The following is a 20042-nucleotide window of genomic DNA, read 5'->3' as shown; positions in this document are numbered from 1 at the left end:
TTGTTGTTTGAAAATTACTGTAGGGTAATTGACGTGAGTCACAGATGTCAGCTGAGCTGGCACGTCAAGGAAGGACCAGACCGTGCCCCGGCGCGGCCGTCCCCGCCTCGGCGAGGCTGCCCGGCTCCGGCGCGGCCAGAGGCAGCGGTGACGGGCGCCCGACTCCCCCTGCTGGACTCCGCGCCAAGGGGCTCTTTGTCTGCCAGCACGCGCCAGAAACACGTGAATTTAATTAGAGACGTACTGATATTTCAGCACACGGCAAGTTAGGGGTATCATCTATGGCCTGCATTCCTGTTGAGCACATTCCTGTTTTCATTCCCTCCTATGCTGGCACCCATTAGAAGTGTTTGCTGATAGATCATTTATCAGCCGTGTATTCAGTCAGTTCCCTTACAGCACATCCAGGACCTTCTTTTGAGAACCGGTGCTACCTTTTAACAATAAGTGGCTAGCGCAGCCAAGCTTAGCAATACCAATAAGCATTGCAAATAATTGTAATTATGCACAGGGGGAGGAAAAACATTTAGATACTGTAATTTAAATTGTTTTCTGCTACATCCTACTGCTAGAAAGGCCTAGGTATGTTCAGATTCAGCAGTAGGTGATAATTTTATATGTTCTGAAAGCTAATGTCTTCCTAGCCAGGACCATAGTCTTTGTGAAGATGTTTTAGTTTTCTTATGCTACACAGGGCTGTGTCTGTCTTTGAAAAAATGCACGTATCTATTTGAAGTACTGTGGAGATCCTCTAATCTTTACTTTTGTTTTAAGCTGTAGTGGAATTGTCTACAGGTGACGAAGTTTTGCATATCTCAGCCAGAGCTGCAGAGTCCTTTTTTGAAGAAATTTGGGTCATGAAGAAGGAAAAGGTGGAACAGCTTGAGCAAAAAAAAACCCGGGATAGAGGTTCCCCATTCAAAAGTTGGATCACTTAGGTCATTTTCAAGAGAAATGAGCTGTTTAAAAAATCCCTCAGAAAATACTCTCCCAACTATCATCTAAATCCAATAATGTGTTCTGTATTCTGGCTCTCTTTCTTTGGGGAATGATACACCCTGTGTATAGTTCATACTGGAAGACTCAAAATAGGCCAGGCCAAGACTGACCGTCTTCTGATCCTCTGCTCATCTTCAGTGAGGGAGTACTTTCCAAGGTTTGTACTACAGAAGTCACCATACAGATGTTTTCAATGCCTCAAGTAAAATATACTTGCTTTATTGAGCCAAAGTGGTGAATTATTTCTTTGTTTTCTGTTGTATACAGGCTCTCTTCAGAAAGAAAGTGCTCTAATTTTCACCAAAAAGAAATGATACTCTAGAAAACAGAATAACAGTTTTTCTCTTCTGTTGTGCTCTCTACTTGCACATCAGTGTTTACAAAAAATAAATTTTCGGACTAAGAGGCATAATTCCCTTACTGCAGTCAGACATACGTGTTTTCTCTCCCATGGAGGGAAGGGAAGAGGGTTGACTCTCAGTGAAACAAAGATAGCTTCTGTTCTCAGCTTGTTTGAAAGGGGGGCAAGAATCTAGTTAGAAAATGCTTATGATATATTCATAAAATGGTTCTACTTGACCTATTTGTGCTGCATAGTTTCTGAAGAATTCTGCCTTCGTTTTTGTAGCAGACTTGGTCATTATTGTTTCCTGTACTTAAGGAAAAAATAAGTCTATTAATTACCACTTACATTAGGCATATCAAGATTTTGTCCAGGTTAATGTGATCTTGATAGACCTTTTAAAAAGGACTTTATATAGACATAGACTTTACAGTGAATGAATTTACTGTTCAGGTCCGTATCCTTCTTGAAGCTCACTAAAATAAATATCAGCTGGCAGTTCTCCCAGAGAAGAATTTTTAAAAATGCAATTGCAATCTTTTCTTTTGAATCTTCTGTTTATCCCCACCTTCTAAAGTGCCTAATTTGTATTTGCAATGCCATTGAAGGTTTATGAATTATGAGTTTGTGACCAGTGGTTCCGTCACCTCCCTTCAGCTATTTTCTGAACAATTAGTTCCCCCAAGTGGCTGAGTCACTGAGGCCTTGCTTTGCAAATCTCCAGGGATGGTGTCCTCTAGGGAACAGAATGACTGGGCAAAACCTATGGAAATAGAACACTGGATTTGCAGTGATACCGAAATAATTTCCATTCTACTCAACTGAGTCCTGTTGGAGCAGCATGGTTTCTAGATAATGCCCACTTGAAGTTCAACATGGTTGATTGCTGAAACTAATAGAGGCATATAGAAGCTGAAAGAGAGTCTTTGATGATCTATCTAACCGTCTCTCTCAGACCTGAGTTCAGTGCTCAGAGAGAAAAGAACCAATGTTTTAATCTTTAATAGTGATTTGTGTGGTTGCAGAGGCCAGGCACTATCTCAAGCCCATAGATTTATCAGCATAAACCTTATTCCTAAGTTCTCTTACTGCCATAGTGGGGAAAAATCTGAGATGTCTTCAGCTGTAAAGGTGGACAGAGTTATTAGTGATTACAGATGCTTTATGTCTAGTTCTGTTTATGTCAGTTTTCATTTCTTGATCTGAAAATATTTTCATCTGCTTAAAACTTATTATGTTAACCTTAATATGAAATGAGTAGCTTACAACTTGAAAGACTGTGCCTTCAAAAAAACCGAAATCTTTTAAAGTTCATAAACACTGCATGAGAGGTGTTAAGAGAACACTTGGATGTGCTAATAGATGTATTTTATATTCATTGCAAAAGAGTGTTTAAAAATCTCTTACATATGTATATTTTGACTGTAAGGTAAGACTTCCAAGACTTTCTTCCTTTATACAGTAGCACAGAAGTGGCTGTTTTTATAGGAGGTTGTGTTAAGCCTTGCATTGCCCACATGCTATATAAGATGTTGCTTTTTGAATATTGATTTACCCACATGTAGCTAGTACATTTGATATTACAATTCAAAAAGGTTACCTCAAAGCTGTTGGCCACTTGTTATTCCCTATAGGAATAGTATTTAATGCATATTTTAAAAGTTACTTCTGTTGGGACAGTACAGAGATATGTGAAATCTAAATGTGTGATAATTGCAAAATGATGTCTTAGATTGTTATTGTTGCTAATGCTGATACTATGCTATTTAGATGCCTTGATTTCTTGATGTGTTAACTTTTGTTTAACAGGTCTGCTTTTGCATGGGTGTTGTTTTATGTTAGACTTTTTAAGATACTGGAGCCAAGATGCTGGTGAGATTGTGTTGTCAGAAAGAAGCCTTAATTGCAGAAAGAAACCTTAAATAGAATCATAAAGTCATAGAATAGTGTGGGTTGGAAGGGACCTTTATAGGTCATCTAGTCCAGCCCTTCTGCAATGAGCAGGGACAGCTTCAAGTAGATGAGGATGCTCAAAGCCCCATCCAATCTGACCTGGAATGTTTCCAGGGATGGGATGGGATGGGGCATTAACCACCCCTCTGGGCAACCTGGTCCAGTGTTTCACCACCCTCATCATAAAAAAATTCTTCCTTATGTCTAGTCTGAATCTAACCTCTTTTAGTTTAAAACGATTAACCCTTGTCCTATCACCACAGGGTCTATTAAAAATTCTGTCCCCTTCAGTCTTATAAGCCCCCTCTAATTATTGAAAGGCTGCAGTAGGGTCTTCCCAGAGCCTTCTCTTCTGCAGGCTGAACAGCTCCGACTCTCTCAGCCTTCCCTCGTAGGGGAGGTGCTGCACCCCTCTGATCATTTTTGTGGCCCTCCTCTGGACCCGCTCCAACAGGTCCATGTCTTCCCTGTGCTGAGGACTCCAGAGCTGGACGCAGCACTCCAGGTGGGGTCTCACCACCATGGAGTAGAGGGGCAGAATCATCTCCCTCAGCCTGCTGGCCACACTTCTTTTGATGCAGCCCAAGATACGGTTGGGTTTCTGGGCTGCAAGCACACATTGCTGGCCTATGTCCAGCTTTTCATCTACCAGTACCCCCAAGTCCTTCTCCTCAAAGCTGCTCGCAATCCCTTCATCCCCCAGCCTGTATTGGTATCAGGGGTTGCCCCCACCCAGGTGCAGGACCTTGCACTTGGCTTTGTTGAACCTCATGAGGTTCACATGGGTCCACTCCTCAAGGTTGTCCAGGTCCCTCTAAATGATAACCTGTCCCTCAGGCATGGCAGCTGCACGACTCAGCTTGGTGTTGCCTGCCAACTTGCTGAGGGTGCACTCGATCCCACTGTCTGTGACATTGGTGAAGATACTAACCAGTGCTGGTCTCAATGTGGACCCCTGAGGGACACTGCTTGTCACTGACCTCCCATCTGAAAACTGAGCCACTGATAACTACCTTCTGGATGCAGCCATCTAACCAATTCCACATAGTCCACCTATGAAATCCATATCCCTCCAATTTAGAGAGAAGAATGTTGTAGGAGGCCATGTCAAAGGCTTTACAGAAGTCCAGAGAGATGATAGCACGATAATGAAGCGACTCCTATGTGTACTTTCAGAAAACAGAGGAAGCAATCTTGGAAATTGGGAATCCTGAGTTACCCAACAGTAGAGATGATTAATACTTTTTCTCCATTCTTTCTTTTTTATTGCACAATTATATTAGGTACTAATTTTATGAAAAGTAGGTCTGTATAAACTTCAGGATTTATCAATATGTGATTGATAGTGCAATTTGGATGTGTGGGGGGAAAAAAAGACTGAATTAGACAGGAAACTGAAGAACTTCCCTGAATATGAACCATGTATCCATGATCTTGGATTACAAGTTGCTATTAAGTTATTATTATTACAAGTTATTATTAAGCTATCTCTCCAAAATAACTGTTTATGTCAAAAATAGTTTTAATTTATTTTCACACTGAAAAACATTGCTAGGGATTTTAAGGTTGAATGTCTGCTTTAATGGGAGTCCAGTTAATGTCAATAAAAACATTTTTATTGTGTAGCTTTGTTGTTGTAATGCTCTCTTCTGCTAAGAGTCTTTTGGAGACTATTTAAGGAATCCAGGAAGCATCTTACTGCTCACAGAATTTCTTGAAATGCGTTATATTCCTAATCCCTTAAGATAATGAACTTGCACAGACTTCCAAGCAAAGAACTTTCTAAATGATAAAAAGCTTAGTGCACAACTAGCAAAACCCCATTGATGCTCAAATCAGAATTAATTATATATAGCTTTAAAAAGATCTAATATTCCCTTTTAGAATTCCAACAAACTGTTTTTACCTTCCTCCTGTGGTATACCAGAACATCTTTTCTAAGCATATTTGTACGTTCTGTATTTTAGTGCTTGTGTGAATGATGTACTGTGATTTTCCAGTCCTGCATTAGAATGCTTTGTTATATTGTTTAATTTTCTAAGCTATTTTAATTCCACAAAAGGACTCCTATGTAGACATAATTACATTACTATTTAAATAATCAAGTACTAAAAAGCTAAGAAATGCACGATATGAGATTATCCCTGTGGCTTAAATGCTTCTCCTTTCCAAATCACGTGTAATAGTAATGTTCGTTACCCATTTTAAGTTTGCGTTTAATTCCCATATCCCACCCTCTTTGGCCTAGACACTTTCCAAGTCTCGTTTATAGTTCTCTTGTCCTTTTCCTGCTTGCCCTCTGTATATCCTAGTTTCTCTTCCACACTGTCAGCTCAGCAGTTAAGAGACAAGGAGAGGCCATTCCTTTGTTCTAACTTGGGTGTTTGGACCTAAAGCTATAGTTTTAGGAAAAATGCAGCCCAGCCTGAAGCAAAAGCATGTTCACTAGAATGTAATCCTTGGGAAAATTAGCTGCTTAAAGTATCTGTTGAACACGTGCCAAGAGCTTACAACTTTGCCGGATTTGGGCAGCTTGTCACAGACAAAAGAGACATTGCTGTGTCAAATATCAAGGTCTTTGTCTATGCACAGGTGTGTTACTAGATTCTTTTTTTTTCTGGTTTTTTGTTGTTTTTTTTTAAATGCAGACATACCAGGGGATGGCAGGCATTTTCTGTTGAAATTAATTTTAGAGAATTATCTGAGGCAAATACCCAGAACAGAACATTCCACCCAAGTAGTTATTATTAGGCAAAGAGAGAAACAACTGCAAATTAATTGTTATAATGCATAGAGTTGGGCACTCCTGATTTGTAGGTTTTATGCCCAAGCTTACCTCATATAGATATGTGGCAAAACTAGTTTTGAACCGAGAAGGCCAGATTCAATTTTCTAGAATATCTGCGGTTCTGTGGTTTGCATGGGATTATGGAAAGTGTAAGTCATCATAGAATGTATTCCCTCTATTTAAAAGCCTCACGAAAGCTACTGAATCTTCATCTTCCTGAGATTTTTGTTTTGGTGCTGTTGACAGTCTGCCATGACACTGAAGCTAAAGCATCCCATCTGTTTACCACATTAACCAGCTTTACTCAATTACTAAGCTATCACCTTGCATTTGCTGTGTAATGTATTAGATTTTAAAACATTTTTTGAGGAGAGAAAAATGGCAAAGAGCAAAAAGCAGTAGCTTTCTTAATGCATTAACTGGAAATTAATGTTTTTATTGCCTTTTTCTGGATTTTTGTTGGTTTTGGGGGTTCTTTGGGGTGTTTTTTGTCCTGGGATCTATTTATAACTGACTGAAGCACTTTTGCAGGTGGTGTTTTTTTGCATGCTAATCCTGCAGAGAAACATTGTGTCCAACAAAGTATGCTGGGTCAGCAAAAACAAGAAACTTGTGCTGGAAAGACAGTATCCACAGGTATTTGGTGTGTATGGAGATTTGGCAAAATGAACAATTAACTGTCATTGACAGAAATAAATGTAGTATTGTCTGTTAGAAAGCTGTACATTTTTTTTTCTTTCCCACAGAAGAGATATTCTTCCTTTCAAAATCAGCAAAAGACTCAGCAATGTAAACATGCATTTTATTAATGATATTTCATTAATCTTTTTCATCAGTATTCTCCCTTTCCCTTCAAAACAAGATAATCCTTTTTTTTGTGTTATTTTCTGTCACTTGTCCAGTCGTACACAAATTAAACACATACCTACACAAGTGAGGTCGTCCTCCAAGGATTATATAAAAAGTTAACACTATTACGCCGTGGTTTCTGGAATTTTGGTGGTTTATTTTAATGTTCAAAATAGACCGGATTAATGGGGAAGATTAAATTACATCTGATGCCTTTTACAGGGTCTGAGTTCAGCAGTGTTACGTGCTTTACCTAGGGAACAGACTGAAGGAGGTATAAAAAGAAGGCAGAACAGATTGGAGTAGGGCAGACTTGAATGACTTAGGAAGGAAGGGGAACCATGAATGAACAGCAGCCCCATGGGAAGACTTTCTTTCCTCCAGGGGACTCTTCTCAGCATGGCTATGTCAGAGACTTTGATGCATCATTGATTTTTTTTATTGGGGTATTACTGTCCAGTCCTCTACAATTTTAAGGTTGTTTAGAAGGGATGAAAGCTTACTACATCCTGCAGGTTACTCAGTGATTTGATACTTGCAGGTACTAGCATGGTAACCTTTTTATTAAAAGTAATAGTAACCTTTTTGCTAGCATGGTAAATATTTTAACAGAGATTTTTAGAGTAAATGGATTGAATTGCATTTGATGTAACTTTGTGCATAATTATTTATGTCTACCTGATGCCCCAGCTCCATGCCTGTTTGAAAGACTGAGAACATAGCAACTGAAAATGAGCTTCACATCATTCAGATATTAAATCTGATGTTTTCATTTATTTCCTTTATTCTTAATGAAAGTATTAGAGAAAGAAAAAATACTGCATTCCGCTGAAGGACCTGTAGACTGACTTGCAGAAAGAATGTTGTCTAAAACCCAGGACCATCCTTAGAAATGCTTATTGCAGAGCCTCCCTTGACTGAAAATTCCCCTTCTCAGATACAAGACTTCATGTGTTTGCACAGGCGTGAAGGCCTTCAGGCCACAACTGTCAAGTCAAAATGAATCCTTTGAATTGGAGACAAATAATTTGGAAGTTATGGAATAGAATTGGAATGTCCCTGAAAGATGCATACTACGTTTCCAGGTGGCCTTCTGGTAGCCAGACAGCCAGAGCATATTCAAGTCCTTTGGTGTCAGGGTGGCAAAGACATGAATTACTATAGCAGTTTCTCTGTGCAAAGGAAACTGCTGAAACTTCACAAAGTATAAATGGAAAAAATAGTTTGGTCACTGATGAAGCACACTCTTGTTAAGGTCAGTAGGACCTTCAGTCTGTGAATTGACTGGCTGCTTTTTCCTGATCTAAGATGCTAAATAGGTTTCCACCAGTTCTTCCAATTAACTTTTGCAGTCCACGGGCAAAATCTTAACCAAGTCTGAAAGATCATCAGACAGATAGTCTGCGTCTAGCCCATCTTTGTATTTTGACACAGCTGCTTGTATACAGCAGCTGTGTTGGATGAGAGGGAAGTAAACAGTTAAGTATCATTTGCTTACGAGGGGCACTGCAATCAGTATTTCTGCACTAAACTATCTAATGTAAATTTGAGGAAAGAAAGAAAAAAAAAAAAAGCTGTACTAAAGGCTGATACCAAGCATAGCTTGCCTGAAAGACATACTGATGATAAAACTGCGCTAGTTGGAAAAGGAGTGTTTGCATAAAATTCCCTTCTCAAACAGTTACATGAATGCTTAGTATTGTGTTAACTGCATAAGAAGAATATTGATCTAAATGGACCTTGATTCAAAGAGCATTTTGTGGTTCATAGTCATGAAGGTTATGGCTTCTAGAATGGTACTTTTTTTGTGGAATGCTGAGAAAAAATGTGGAGAGCTTTTAAGAAAAGTTATTTTACTGCCTAATTTTGCAGTAGGCAAGTCAGTGTATTTGAGAAGCATATGCTTATTTTTAAAGCTAGTGTCATGCATTATTTCTACAAATATTTCCTTCTAACTTCAAATTAACCTTTTTTTTTGTGATGCTTTGGCTGCCATTTCTGCATTTTTGTGGAGGTGACATGTCCACAGTAAAAATTCTGGCTTTTCCTGAACTCATATAGTTTGCTGCCGTTGGTTGGAGAGTGAGTGCCTTATAACTGCTGAACTGCTGGCTTTCCTAAAAAGTTTCTGCAAATCAGTGAATGAGATTTTGAAATAAAACTGGAGAGGTACAAGCCAAATGTGAGAGAAGATGGAAGCTGCTTCATGTTGAATATTGGGGCAAGCTGAGTAACTGCTGATTTGCAAAAAGTTTATAATGTCGGTTTATGTTAAGCGTAATCTGGAAAAATGAGAGCAGACTCTGTCCCCTAAAAGAAAAATACACTTGTCCTCTCATCTGCTGTATTTAAGCTGTACAATTTGACCTGTAACTAGCGTTGGAAGTTCAGGGCTGGTTTGTTTAATGTTTACAATACTTCACATCATTTTATTGTAATTCTTGGAAGTACTTAAAAGTGCTTCCTCAAAAGCAGCAACAAGAAGATACCCTACACGAAACAAAAAATAATCTGAGTTAATATCTGAATTAGTATTCCTAGCAGTTGAAATGATAAAGGTTTCTATACTTTTTATATATATATAACGATTGTAGATTGTAAAAAATGGAAGCTCTTAGTGAGAAATAGTATGTGCTCCTAGCTTTTGTAGAATAAAAAGGGCTGTAGGGAGATAGAATTTTAAACCTGCCATGTTTCTGTTTTTGTTACACAAACTCTGTATGCCTGGCTTTATCCCTGTGTATAGGGATCTCTTTATATTTGTGTAGGGTTTCCATGTGTACAGCAGTCCAGTCTGCACAGAATATCTAGAAATCTTGGACACCTTTACAGACATTGAGCAGAAAGAAAGTTATGGTGGTGCCCAGTAGTTTCACTTAACTGGAGGATCGAAGAGGTGCATAATAGACGTGGGGTTTGATACTGTAGATGACAATAAAAGGATCAAAGGTTTATGCCCTGCATAGTTGTTACTCTATGAATCTGCTGCATAAAAGTTTTGAGAAACATCAGATCTACTGTGTCCACACTGTGCAGTTTATATGCGATTGCTCAGTGAGTCTAGCATGTCCTGAAGGCAGTGGATTTACTGCACATGTGCATACCATGAGTGCGCACATGTATCTGTCCAGGAGTTCTGGTCATGAAATATGATAGCTCTGTAATTTACAGTGCATGTTGCAAAGTGTGTGACGTCTGAGAAGGACATCCAGGATTAAGATAAACTTATTGGAGTTTCCAGTGTTGGTAGTAATTCACAGTTACTTCTCCATGTCCATCACCATGTATGATTATATCTGTAATGCAAGGCTTTAAAATGGTAAGGAATGGAAACTTCCTTATGGAATTAACCTTACTGCAATTTTTCAGGATCCCAGAATCACTTATACGTACCCTATCAAAATGTGATTCTTAAAGTGAATTTTTCTTATATTGTTGCCTTCCTAAATTGCCTTTCTGCTTGGGATCTTTGTAGTTGAATTCCCAGTGATTGAGATTGTTGGGATTTTATGGTTTTTTCCCCCAGGAAACCTCTCCCAGTCTTTGAGAACTGGAAGCGTCAGCAGTTGAATTTGGGAGTTGGTAATGAGGTTGATATATGAAATTATCAACCAATTATGGTACAATTAACTGTGTATCAAATCCTTCTTTCTATGGAGTGCCTGAAAGGTTGGCCTGTATCTCTGCTGCTCAATGCAGATTATTTGTTTTACTTAATTATCCTCACATTCTTCTTTACTGAAAAGTCTTTGTGACATTTACCAACACAAGTAGAAACAGGAAGGAATTGTGATACAACCTTGATAAATTGCACCTTTCAAGAAAATTTTTGAAATTTTGAAAACAGAGCGGTAGTTCTGTTGTGCATAAAGGCACGTAAGCATGTGTGTGATTGGGTGTTTAACAACAGTACATCTTCTCTCAAGTCCTCTTTGATTTTATTGCACAATATTTGCATGTTTTATAGCAGTAATTTTTTTAAAGGCTTCATCAGGTAAGCTTTGGTCTGTATCTGATAAAACCCACAAATTCTAAATGTTACAGAAACTCAAAAAGACAGTGTGACTCTGGGTGAGAGGTATGATCAGAGCAGGTGCTCAGAAAAGTTCTGCATCATGGAGTTTAAATCCTGTCCTGTTATTTCTTCCAATTGAATATTGCCAGCATGCTAGTGGAGCTTTTCCAGGGCAGAAGAGGCTTATAAGTGTATTTGTTCTGAAATGCCATGTAGTTTCTAACCTAGAATGAAATACCCATTTAAGATCAGACTGGGGGGGGGGGTGGGGGGGGTGGGTGTTGTGTTTGCATATCTGTATTCAAGCACATTGCTTCAGGGAGTATTTTTGTTTTGTCCATGAAACTTTTGTAATTCTAAATTTAGTGATTGTTTAAATACCTGAATGTTTTTAATGTTTGTGTGTAATAGTATCCTTTGTAAACAGTTTTATTTTTGATACAGTAATTTTTTAAAAGAAATACTATATATTATATTACAGCTTTGTTATGTTGTTATTACAGATAAACACAAATCCCCTTTGGATACAATACAAAGTTTTCAGAAGAAAAGTCAGTTTAGGACCATTGCTCCAAAAATGGTACCAAAAATTTTAACATCGGGAGTGGTTTCTTGTCTTCAGCCATCTTTGTCTGAGCAAAGTACACCGGTTTCAGCTGCAGTGTCTAAACCATTGGTGGTACCAACTCAAAACTACGCTGTCATGCAGGTGGCTGGTCATGAAGGGATTTTTTCTCTGTTGGCTGTGCCATATGTTGCCCCTACCCTAACGCAGCAAGTCCAGCAGTCAAATGTGGCCCCTTCTGAAAACCTAAAGCTGCCTATCCCTCGGTACCAATCTGTAAGAAATAAATTGTTGAGTGACAAAAAACTGACACAAACCTCTGGTTTGGGTGCACATAACAAGATTCCTACCAAAGCATTGATCTCATCACAGACTTCCCCCATGACTACTTTAACTGAAGACTGTCCTGAAACTCATTCTAGTCCAGATTCAACTGAGCAAGAGATGCTAGCGGACCGTGACTCAGCTGAAATTGCAGTTGCCACATTAGTAAAGAAAAGCAATTGTGTGCAATCTGGATCTCCTTTAGTGAACAAAACTGAAATTGCTAACGGTAACGTTTCTGGGCCATCTGTAGTTAAAGACTCTTTATCCAAGCCAGCAAGTACAATTAATCCCATGAAACTAAGTCTACGCTCTGTGAAGACAGCATCTGAAACCACAAGAGAGTCATTCATAATGTCTGAGAAACTAAAGGAAAAACCCACAAATTCTGCAAATTCTGTTGCTGTCCTGTCACCAGCAGTTTTTGCCAGTACAGTACAGATGACTCCATCAGCACCAAAAGGAAAACTTCCCATTTTGCCTTACTCAAGGATGAAAAATTCAGCGTTCTGTAAATCTAAGCAGAATACCAGTGTTACAGATGTGTCTGGTCCTTCACTAAGATCAGAATGTGAAAAGGTACCAGCTTTGGTGAAAATCTGTGATGTTCCTACTAAAGCAGCTGATAAGCGATTAGCTGTGTCATTTACACAAGTCCCCAGACAAACCATTCGAGAAAATACCTTCTCTGCATCCAACAAAGTGGATGTTGACAGTCTTAAAAAATTCAGTGGTGCAGCCTCTAAAAGAAGAGGCAGGAAAAGAAGAGCCACAGATGATTTATTGGCTTTTCAGACCAAGCGAAGGAAATGCATCATTAATAAGTTTAGAGAAGGAAGAGAGAGGGCGAAAACTGAACTTCAGCTGCCTGAAGGTGAAAAAGCAGAGGCAGTGAAAAAATACCGTAGTATTAGACCAAAACCAGTGGTAGTTGTGCAGGCTTTTGCACCGCTGACTTCTGCAGCAATAGTAGAGACACTGTCTCCTGACCATTTAGACCAAGATGTTTTCTTAAATAGTTCACTTCCCAATAAATATTTAAATTACAAGCATGGTGATGCTACATCAGCTAAATCAAGTGATTTAAGTAGAAATGCATGTTCAGCTGTACCTAAGCAGTTGCATAAATGTCATGTTTGTAACCATATCTTCCAGTTTAAACACCACCTTCAGGACCATATGAACACACATACAAACAAACGGCCTTACAGCTGTCGAATTTGCCGGAAAGCATATATTCATTCTGGAAGCCTGAGCACGCATATGAAACTTCATCACAATGAAGGCAAACCCAAAAAGCTTGTGTGCTGTGAATTCTGTGCTAAAGTTTTTGGCCATGCCAGAGTGTATTTTGGCCACCTCAGAGAAGTCCACAGGGTTGTTATCAGCACAGAGCCCTCTACTAGCGAGCAACAGCTGCAAGATGCTTTAAAGAAGAGAGACACAAATATTGAAGAGGCAGAAGAAGCAACAGAGAGGTGAGTGTTTTCACTAATAAATCTAATGAAAACAGGATTTCAGGTTGTCAGTGGAAATTCATAAACATCGCCATCATGAAAATTGTTGCTTTCTTCCCCCCAAGTGAGATTCCTAATGGTTTAAATATTTTGTTAAGTAATCTAGTCAATCCATTAGACCATCCAGTATATTTTAGCTGATACATTCAATAGAAATTATTAGTGACACTTGAATATCCAAAATAATTTTGCATATATTCTAGTAATGCCCAATGTACTGCCAGTGGAGCTATTTTGGTCGGTTGATTTCTCACAGCTAATGCTTTTTCTGTTAATCTGCACTGTCTTCTGTGTCTTGCCCATCTTAGAGTTTTCCCCAGAAGGTAAGTGAACCAACTGCAATAAGTGAAAAGCAATTCACATTTCAGTATTAGCTTATAGTTTGTTTACCTTGTTAAATATCAGTATCCTGTTTCCTTCTCTGGAGTGCTGTGAGCTAATCCATCTTGTGTGCTGCTTTTGTGATCATTTAGCCAAGTAGAAATGTTAACATTTACCATATTAAGATAGTTAGAACATTCTTTGGTCTCTGCATTATGATTTTGAGGTGAAGTTTCTTGACACATTATAAATGTTGGCTTTTTTTGCTTCTTCCACTGTGCATTTACTTTCATCGAAGTATGCTTTATTAAGCTCAGGCTTTTAACCTGACACTTCACTATGACACTACCATTCAATGTTACGCATTTCGCTTTGCATACCTCCACTCTGTGGGGCATCAGTTAGAAATTTTTAAGGTATTGAGCCTAAGAAACACCAGTGCTTTTCTTTCAGCCTTACTAACTGTTGTACGATGAATCATTCAGTTTATCTGTTTTGTTGGATAATCTGTCTGATGTGTATAAATACACACAATATTATGTGGTCCTTCTCATAGCCCTTGTTCTCATGGCGGGCTTCAACCTACCAGATATCTACTGGAAATACAATACAGCGGATAGGAAACAGTCTAGGAGGTTCCAGGAGTGTGTGGAAGAGACCTTCCTGACACAGCTGGTGTATGAGCCAACTGGGGAGGTACCCCACTGAACCTGCTGTTCACAAACAGGGAGGGACTGGTGGGTGATATGGTTGTCAGAGGACATCTTGGTCATAGCGATCATGAGATGATAAAAGAGTTCGGTTCTCAGACAAGTAAGGAGGGGAGGTCAGCAGAACCACTACCTTGGACTTCCAGAGGGCCAACTTTGGCTTGTTTAAGAGCCTGGTTGACAGAGTCTCTTGGAAGATAGTTGTGAAGGGCCAAGGTGTCTAGGAAGACTGAACATTCGTCTTAAAGGTGCAGGAGCAAGCTGTCCCCCTGTGGCAAAAGACAATCCAGCGGGAAAGAGGACCAGCCTAGCTGAACAGAGAGCTTTGGCTGGAACTCGGGGGAAAAAAGGAGAATTGACCACCTTTGGAAGAGGGGGCAGGCAATTCTAGAGGACTATAAGGATGTCATGAGATTATGCAGGGCAGACATTAGAGAGGTGAAAGCCCAGCTAGAGCTCAGGCTGGCCCCTGCTGTAAAAGAAACAAAAAAATGTTTTTACAAACACATTAGAAACAAAAGGAGTGTCAAGGACAATCTACATCCTTTACTGGATGCGGCGGGGAGCATTCCCACAAAGGCTGTGGAAAATGTTGAGTGAGGTACTTACTGGATGCTTTCTTTGCCTCTGTCTTCAGTAGTAAGACCAGTTACCCTCTGGGTATTCAACCCCCTGAGCTGGAAGACAGGGATGAGGAGGAGCAGTGTGAAGCCCCCACAGTCCAGGAGGAGATGGTTAGCAACCTGCTGCTCCACTTAGACACCACAAGTCTATGGGGCAGGATGGGATCCACCCAAGGGTACTGAGGGAGCTGGTGGAGGAGCTTGCCAAGCTGCTCTCCATCTTTTATCAATAGTCCTGACAAACTGGAGAGGTCCCAGAAGACTGGAGCTTAACCAATGTGACACACATCTACAAGAAGGGCAGGAAGGAGGATCCAGGGAATTACAGGCCTGTCAGCCTGCCCTCGGTGCCAGGAAAGGTTATGAAGCAGATCATCCCAGGCACCATCATGCGGCATGTGCAGGACAGCCACAGGATCAGGCCCAGCCAGCATGGGAAGACAGGTTTATGAAAGGCAGGTCCTGCTCGATGAACCTGAACTTCTACAACAGATGACCTGCCTAGTGGAAGAGGGAACGGCTGTGGATGTTGTCTACCTGGACCTTAGTAAAGCCTTTGACACTGTCTCCCACAGCATTCTTCTGGAGAGACTAGCTGCTCGTGGCTTAGATGGGTATGCCGTACCCTGGGTTAAAAGCTGGCTGGTTGGCCAAGGCCAAAGAGCGGTAGTAAGGAGTGTTACGTCCAGCTGGCAGCCAGTCACAAGTGGTGTTCCCCAGGGCTCAGTACTGGGGCCAGTCCTGTTTAATACCTTCACTGATGATCTGGACAAGCGGATTGAATGGACCCTCAGTAAGTGTGCAGACAATGCCAGGCTGGGTGGGAGTGTTGATCTGCTGAGGGCAGGAGGCTCTGCAGAGGGGTCTGGGCAGGCCGGACCGATGGGCTGAGGCCGGTTGTATGAGGTTCAACACGGCTCAGTGCCGGGTCCTGCACTTGGGACACAACAACCCCCGGCAGGGCTACAGGCTGGGGCAGAGCGGCTGGAAAGCTGCCGGGCAGAAAAGGCCCTGGGGGTGCTGGCTGATGGCCGGCTGAACACGAGCCAGCAGTGTGCCCAGGTGGCCAAGGCGGCCAAGAGCATCCTGGCTTGTATGTGAAACAGCGTGGCCAGCAGGACAAGGGCAGCGATCGTCCCCCTGCACTGGGCACTGGTGAGGCCGCACTCCATACTGTGTTCAGTTCTGGGCCCCTCACTGCAGGAGGGACGCAGAGGGGCTGGAGCGTGTCCAGAGACGGGCAGCGGAGCTGGTGAAGGGTCTGGGGCACAAGTCTGATGAGGAGCAGCTGAGGGAACTGGGGTGGTTTAGCCTGGAGAAAAGGAGGGGGGACCTTACTGCTCTCCACAGCTCCCTGACAGGAGGTTGTAGGCAGGTGGGGTCGGTCTCTTCTCCCAGAAAATAAGCAACAAGACAAGAGGAAACAGCCTTGAAGAAGTTGCACCAGGGGAGGTTTAGATTGGATATTAGGAAAAATGTCTTCACTGAAAGGGTGGTGAAGCATTGGAACAGGCTGCCCAGGGAGGTGGTGGAATCAGCATCCCTGGAGGTGTTTAAAAAATGTGTGAATGTGGTGCTTGGGGACATGGTTTAGTGATGAATTTGGCAGTCCTGGGTTAATGGTTGGACTGGATGATCTCAGAGGCCTTTTCCAACCTGAATGATTCTATGAGGAGGTTTCTGTGGAAATCTTATTTTGATTAGCTTAACTTAAACTAGGGACTTGCTAGCTCGGTGTGTATATGTTTCCTTCACACTGCAGGGCTATCCTAAATCAGTGAGAGGGGCTGTCCAATTGTAAACTATGTATTTAAACTTTTAAAAACTCTGTTACAGAGTTTTAGGAAAAACCCCAAACCTTTGAAGTTTCATTGTTTCCATCCTGGAGTGGGAGGTGGGACCTGTGGTTTTGCCTTAAATTGACCTTAGATCACTCAGTGTAAACAAGTCAGCTCCTCTCCTTAGTATGCTACAGGTAATACTCATTTTCACTTCTCTAGCACAGAGCTAGAAGTATTTGGATTGATCTCACTAAATCTGGATCTTAAAAAAATGTTATTAACATTTTATTAAAAGGTTAGTGCTGTTAAAAGATTTTTTTTGTACCAAGGCCAATTTTGGAGGCAGTTCTTAGACTCAGCAGTGTCAAATAACATTTGGTTTCAGTTGTTTCCTAACCAGCCTTATTATTATTTTATCTCTTTCTTTTTTTCTGTTCCAAATAAATTAGACACTGTAGCAACACTATCTGTTTTTAATTAAAAAAATGATTCATGAATGTCATCTCTTGGAGCTTAAAAGGACAGAAATTGTGATCTCTATTCTGTGCATGACTAATACTGAAATAGTTCATATTTCCTTTTTTTAACAGGGGAAACAAGTGCAATTTTGAGGACCTATTCCATAACCCAGGAGAAGTGAAATTACAGATCAAATGTGGTCGATGCCAGTTTATTGCACAGTCTTTTGGTGAAATGAAGTTTCACTTATTGTGCTCTCATGGAGAAGAGATCCAGGGAAGAGTAAAGGAAGGAGTTTTGCAAGGAAATAGAGGAGCTAAGGGGGAACTAGTCAAACATACAACCCACTTCTGGAAACAGCGCAATGAGAGAAGACATTTAGCAAAATGCAGTGCCCATGAGGAGGAGTTTTATACTTTTCCAAAACTGAAAAGACAGATACACTTTCACCATCAAAATAATGTTGATGCATTATATAAAAGCGAACTGACTCAGTCAGGAAATGGTGAAGCAGACAAGGAGGTGCAAAATGTAGGTTTTGATACACCGAGCAAAAAAATAGAAGTTTGGTCTAAAGCGGGCTATAACTGCATTTTATGCAAACAGTTTTTTGGAAGGAAAGAGGATCTTTTTAATCATTGGCAGAGTCGTCATAACTGTGAAGACCCTTCCACTTTATGGACAATTTTTAGTTTGTTAACAAAACAAGGAATTATTAAACTTTCTAATAATGGTGACTATTGAAGCTGAATTCTACAGTGCTATGAAAAACATCAACTACCTTACCAAATTGTTTATGGTTTTTTGCTGTGTTGCTAAACTAACTCAAGAGATGTATCACTTCAGAGGCGGGGTTTTTTGTTGGGTTTGTTGGGGTTTTCTTTAGTTAGCTAACCTTTATTTTGTAAAGTAGAAAATGTATTTATCCACTACCATTCCAGATGGGTAAATGCAAGCAAGTTATGAAACATTGTACTTAAAATTCATGCTTAAGGAATTTAGCAGCAGCAAATACTTAGTACTAATGGTTCACATCAAGGAAAAAGATTTTTAAGTTAACTTATACTATACACACAGAAATAAAGTAGTTTATGTGGAGTAATCTCAATCTTGAATGAAATGACAAACCAGACTGGAAGTGTAATTTCAGTCCCAACAGTGCTTTGAGATTTTATGGTAAATACATACTTCTGTGCAGTTCTCTGAATCATTTGAATGTGCATACATGCAGCCAGCACTCTAGAGCTTTGTAATCTATAATCTAAGAGCTTTTAATCCTTGTTTTCTTGATTTCAGTGTCTTCATCCATGTTCATTACTGTCAGGTTTGTTCTTGGCAGGTCTTTCAGGTATTACATTCTGTTCTGGTAAGAGCAAGGATCTTTGGATTTTTAAAGTGAAAAATCTACATGTATTTTTTTGCCTGTAGCTCTTTGGGTTGAAGATGAGTTAATTGCCACCCATAAAGATGGAAACCTCAAAGCTTGACTGCTTTACGAAAAAGAAGTAAGTTTGTTTTAAAAATAGTAATGACTTGGTTACTTCTGGGAAGTTTGTCGTTCTGCAATAGACTGCGTGTTTCACAGTGAACTTTTAGCATATTCCTTGCACCTCCTGTGACAGCAGCACTACTGCTGCCAACACCATTAGCGCTCTGCCTTTCACACTCTGGGTATATGGCTTTTGTACCTCTGCAGTTGACCCAGTCTGTGGCTTTAAAGGGAAATTGTTCCTTCACTTCTAAGTCTGTGGTGCAGGTAATGAAGCTTTTTCACTTGTGTTGCCAAATTTACTGTACTAGTGGAATTCTGTGCAGCACTTTAACATTCCAATGTCAGAAGCCAGTAACAGTTATTTTCCCAGGATGCAAAGCTGTAGCAGTCTGTAGTGAAGCAATAAGGAACAGTGCATTCTGTCCCCCCCTGCTACAGGGCAGGCATGGTAAGTGACCATTTGGGCATGTCAGGGGGGCAAGTCAGTTCAGGCTGTAAGGAGATGGGATTCTGGAGCTCACTTTTGATGAAAAGGTCATTGAAACCATTGAATCTCGTTTGAAATTGGTGTTTAAACTGCTTTTACTTAAAGCCTTATGTACCTCTGAATTGTTTTGGGAGCAATAATGGAGGCAGTGTAAGAAATCACTGTATCACAGTGCAACAGATGTCAGAGCACTTCAGAGGGCAAACTGAAAAATACACCAGGACTGTCTCTACAGTGCTACTCTGTTCATTTATTCTTGTAGTCAAACTGTAATTGAAGGATTGCAATGATGAAAGAGTCATTCCTAAAATGTCCTGGGTCGCCCCGCACTGTTTTGCAAAAATTGTGGTCATGAGAACATGCAAAGGGATCTAAAAATGTTGTGTTTTCTGAGTGGGATTCCAAAGGCTGTAGCAATATTTTGTGTATGTGTTCTGTTTTAAAACAGTAAAGGCAATTTTGATGAGCTAACAGTTTTGAATGTAGTATTTTGTGGTATGGTGCTTTGCCCTGGAGTTGAACTGTAAGACTGGAGCCAAGAAAAATAAAAGACAAAAGGAAAATGCTTATGGGACTGTACAGGTGCTTGGTAAGGTGGAAGAATCCCTGTGGATTTCCAAAACTTCCTTCCTGCTGTCGGTTGTTATAAATACATATTTGTGGTTGTTTCTTTTGTTCCATATATTACTTTTGTATGCTGAACTACTTTAAAAATACTACTTGTTCTTATTCTTGACAGACACACCCATCTTTTAATGCTTACAATATATTCATATTTATTTGCAAGGGATAGATGGAGGAGTATGGCATATTTGG

General features: G+C 40.3%; 1 protein-coding gene across 9 annotated transcripts in view; it reads left to right on the top strand.

Moving 5' to 3' along the window:
- Window positions 1-19697, top strand: part of ZNF438 (zinc finger protein 438) — a 57741-nt gene extending 38044 nt beyond the window's left edge. For 5 of the 9 annotated variants that reach the window (XM_056334272.1, XM_056334270.1, XM_056334273.1 and 2 more), the window contains 3 exons: window positions 6615-6719; window positions 11451-13314; window positions 17379-19697. In XM_056334272.1, coding sequence (XP_056190247.1) covers window positions 6615-6719; window positions 11451-13314; window positions 17379-17991 — 2582 coding nt within the window. In that variant the 3' untranslated portion in view covers window positions 17992-19697. Of the gene's footprint in view, window positions 1-774; window positions 6720-11450; window positions 13315-17378 lie in introns of all 9 variants that reach the window. The other 4 variants (XM_056334277.1, XM_056334276.1, XM_056334278.1 and 1 more) reach the window with 3 other exon arrangements.
- The last annotated feature ends 345 nt before the right edge of the window (window positions 19698-20042 follow it).

The sequence above is a fragment of the Falco biarmicus genome, chromosome 4 (assembly GCF_023638135.1).
Source record: "Falco biarmicus isolate bFalBia1 chromosome 4, bFalBia1.pri, whole genome shotgun sequence".
Taxonomy (NCBI): domain Eukaryota; kingdom Metazoa; phylum Chordata; class Aves; order Falconiformes; family Falconidae; genus Falco; species Falco biarmicus.
Note: the sequence above shows the minus strand (reverse complement) of the source record. Positions and strands in the feature narration are given on the sequence as shown.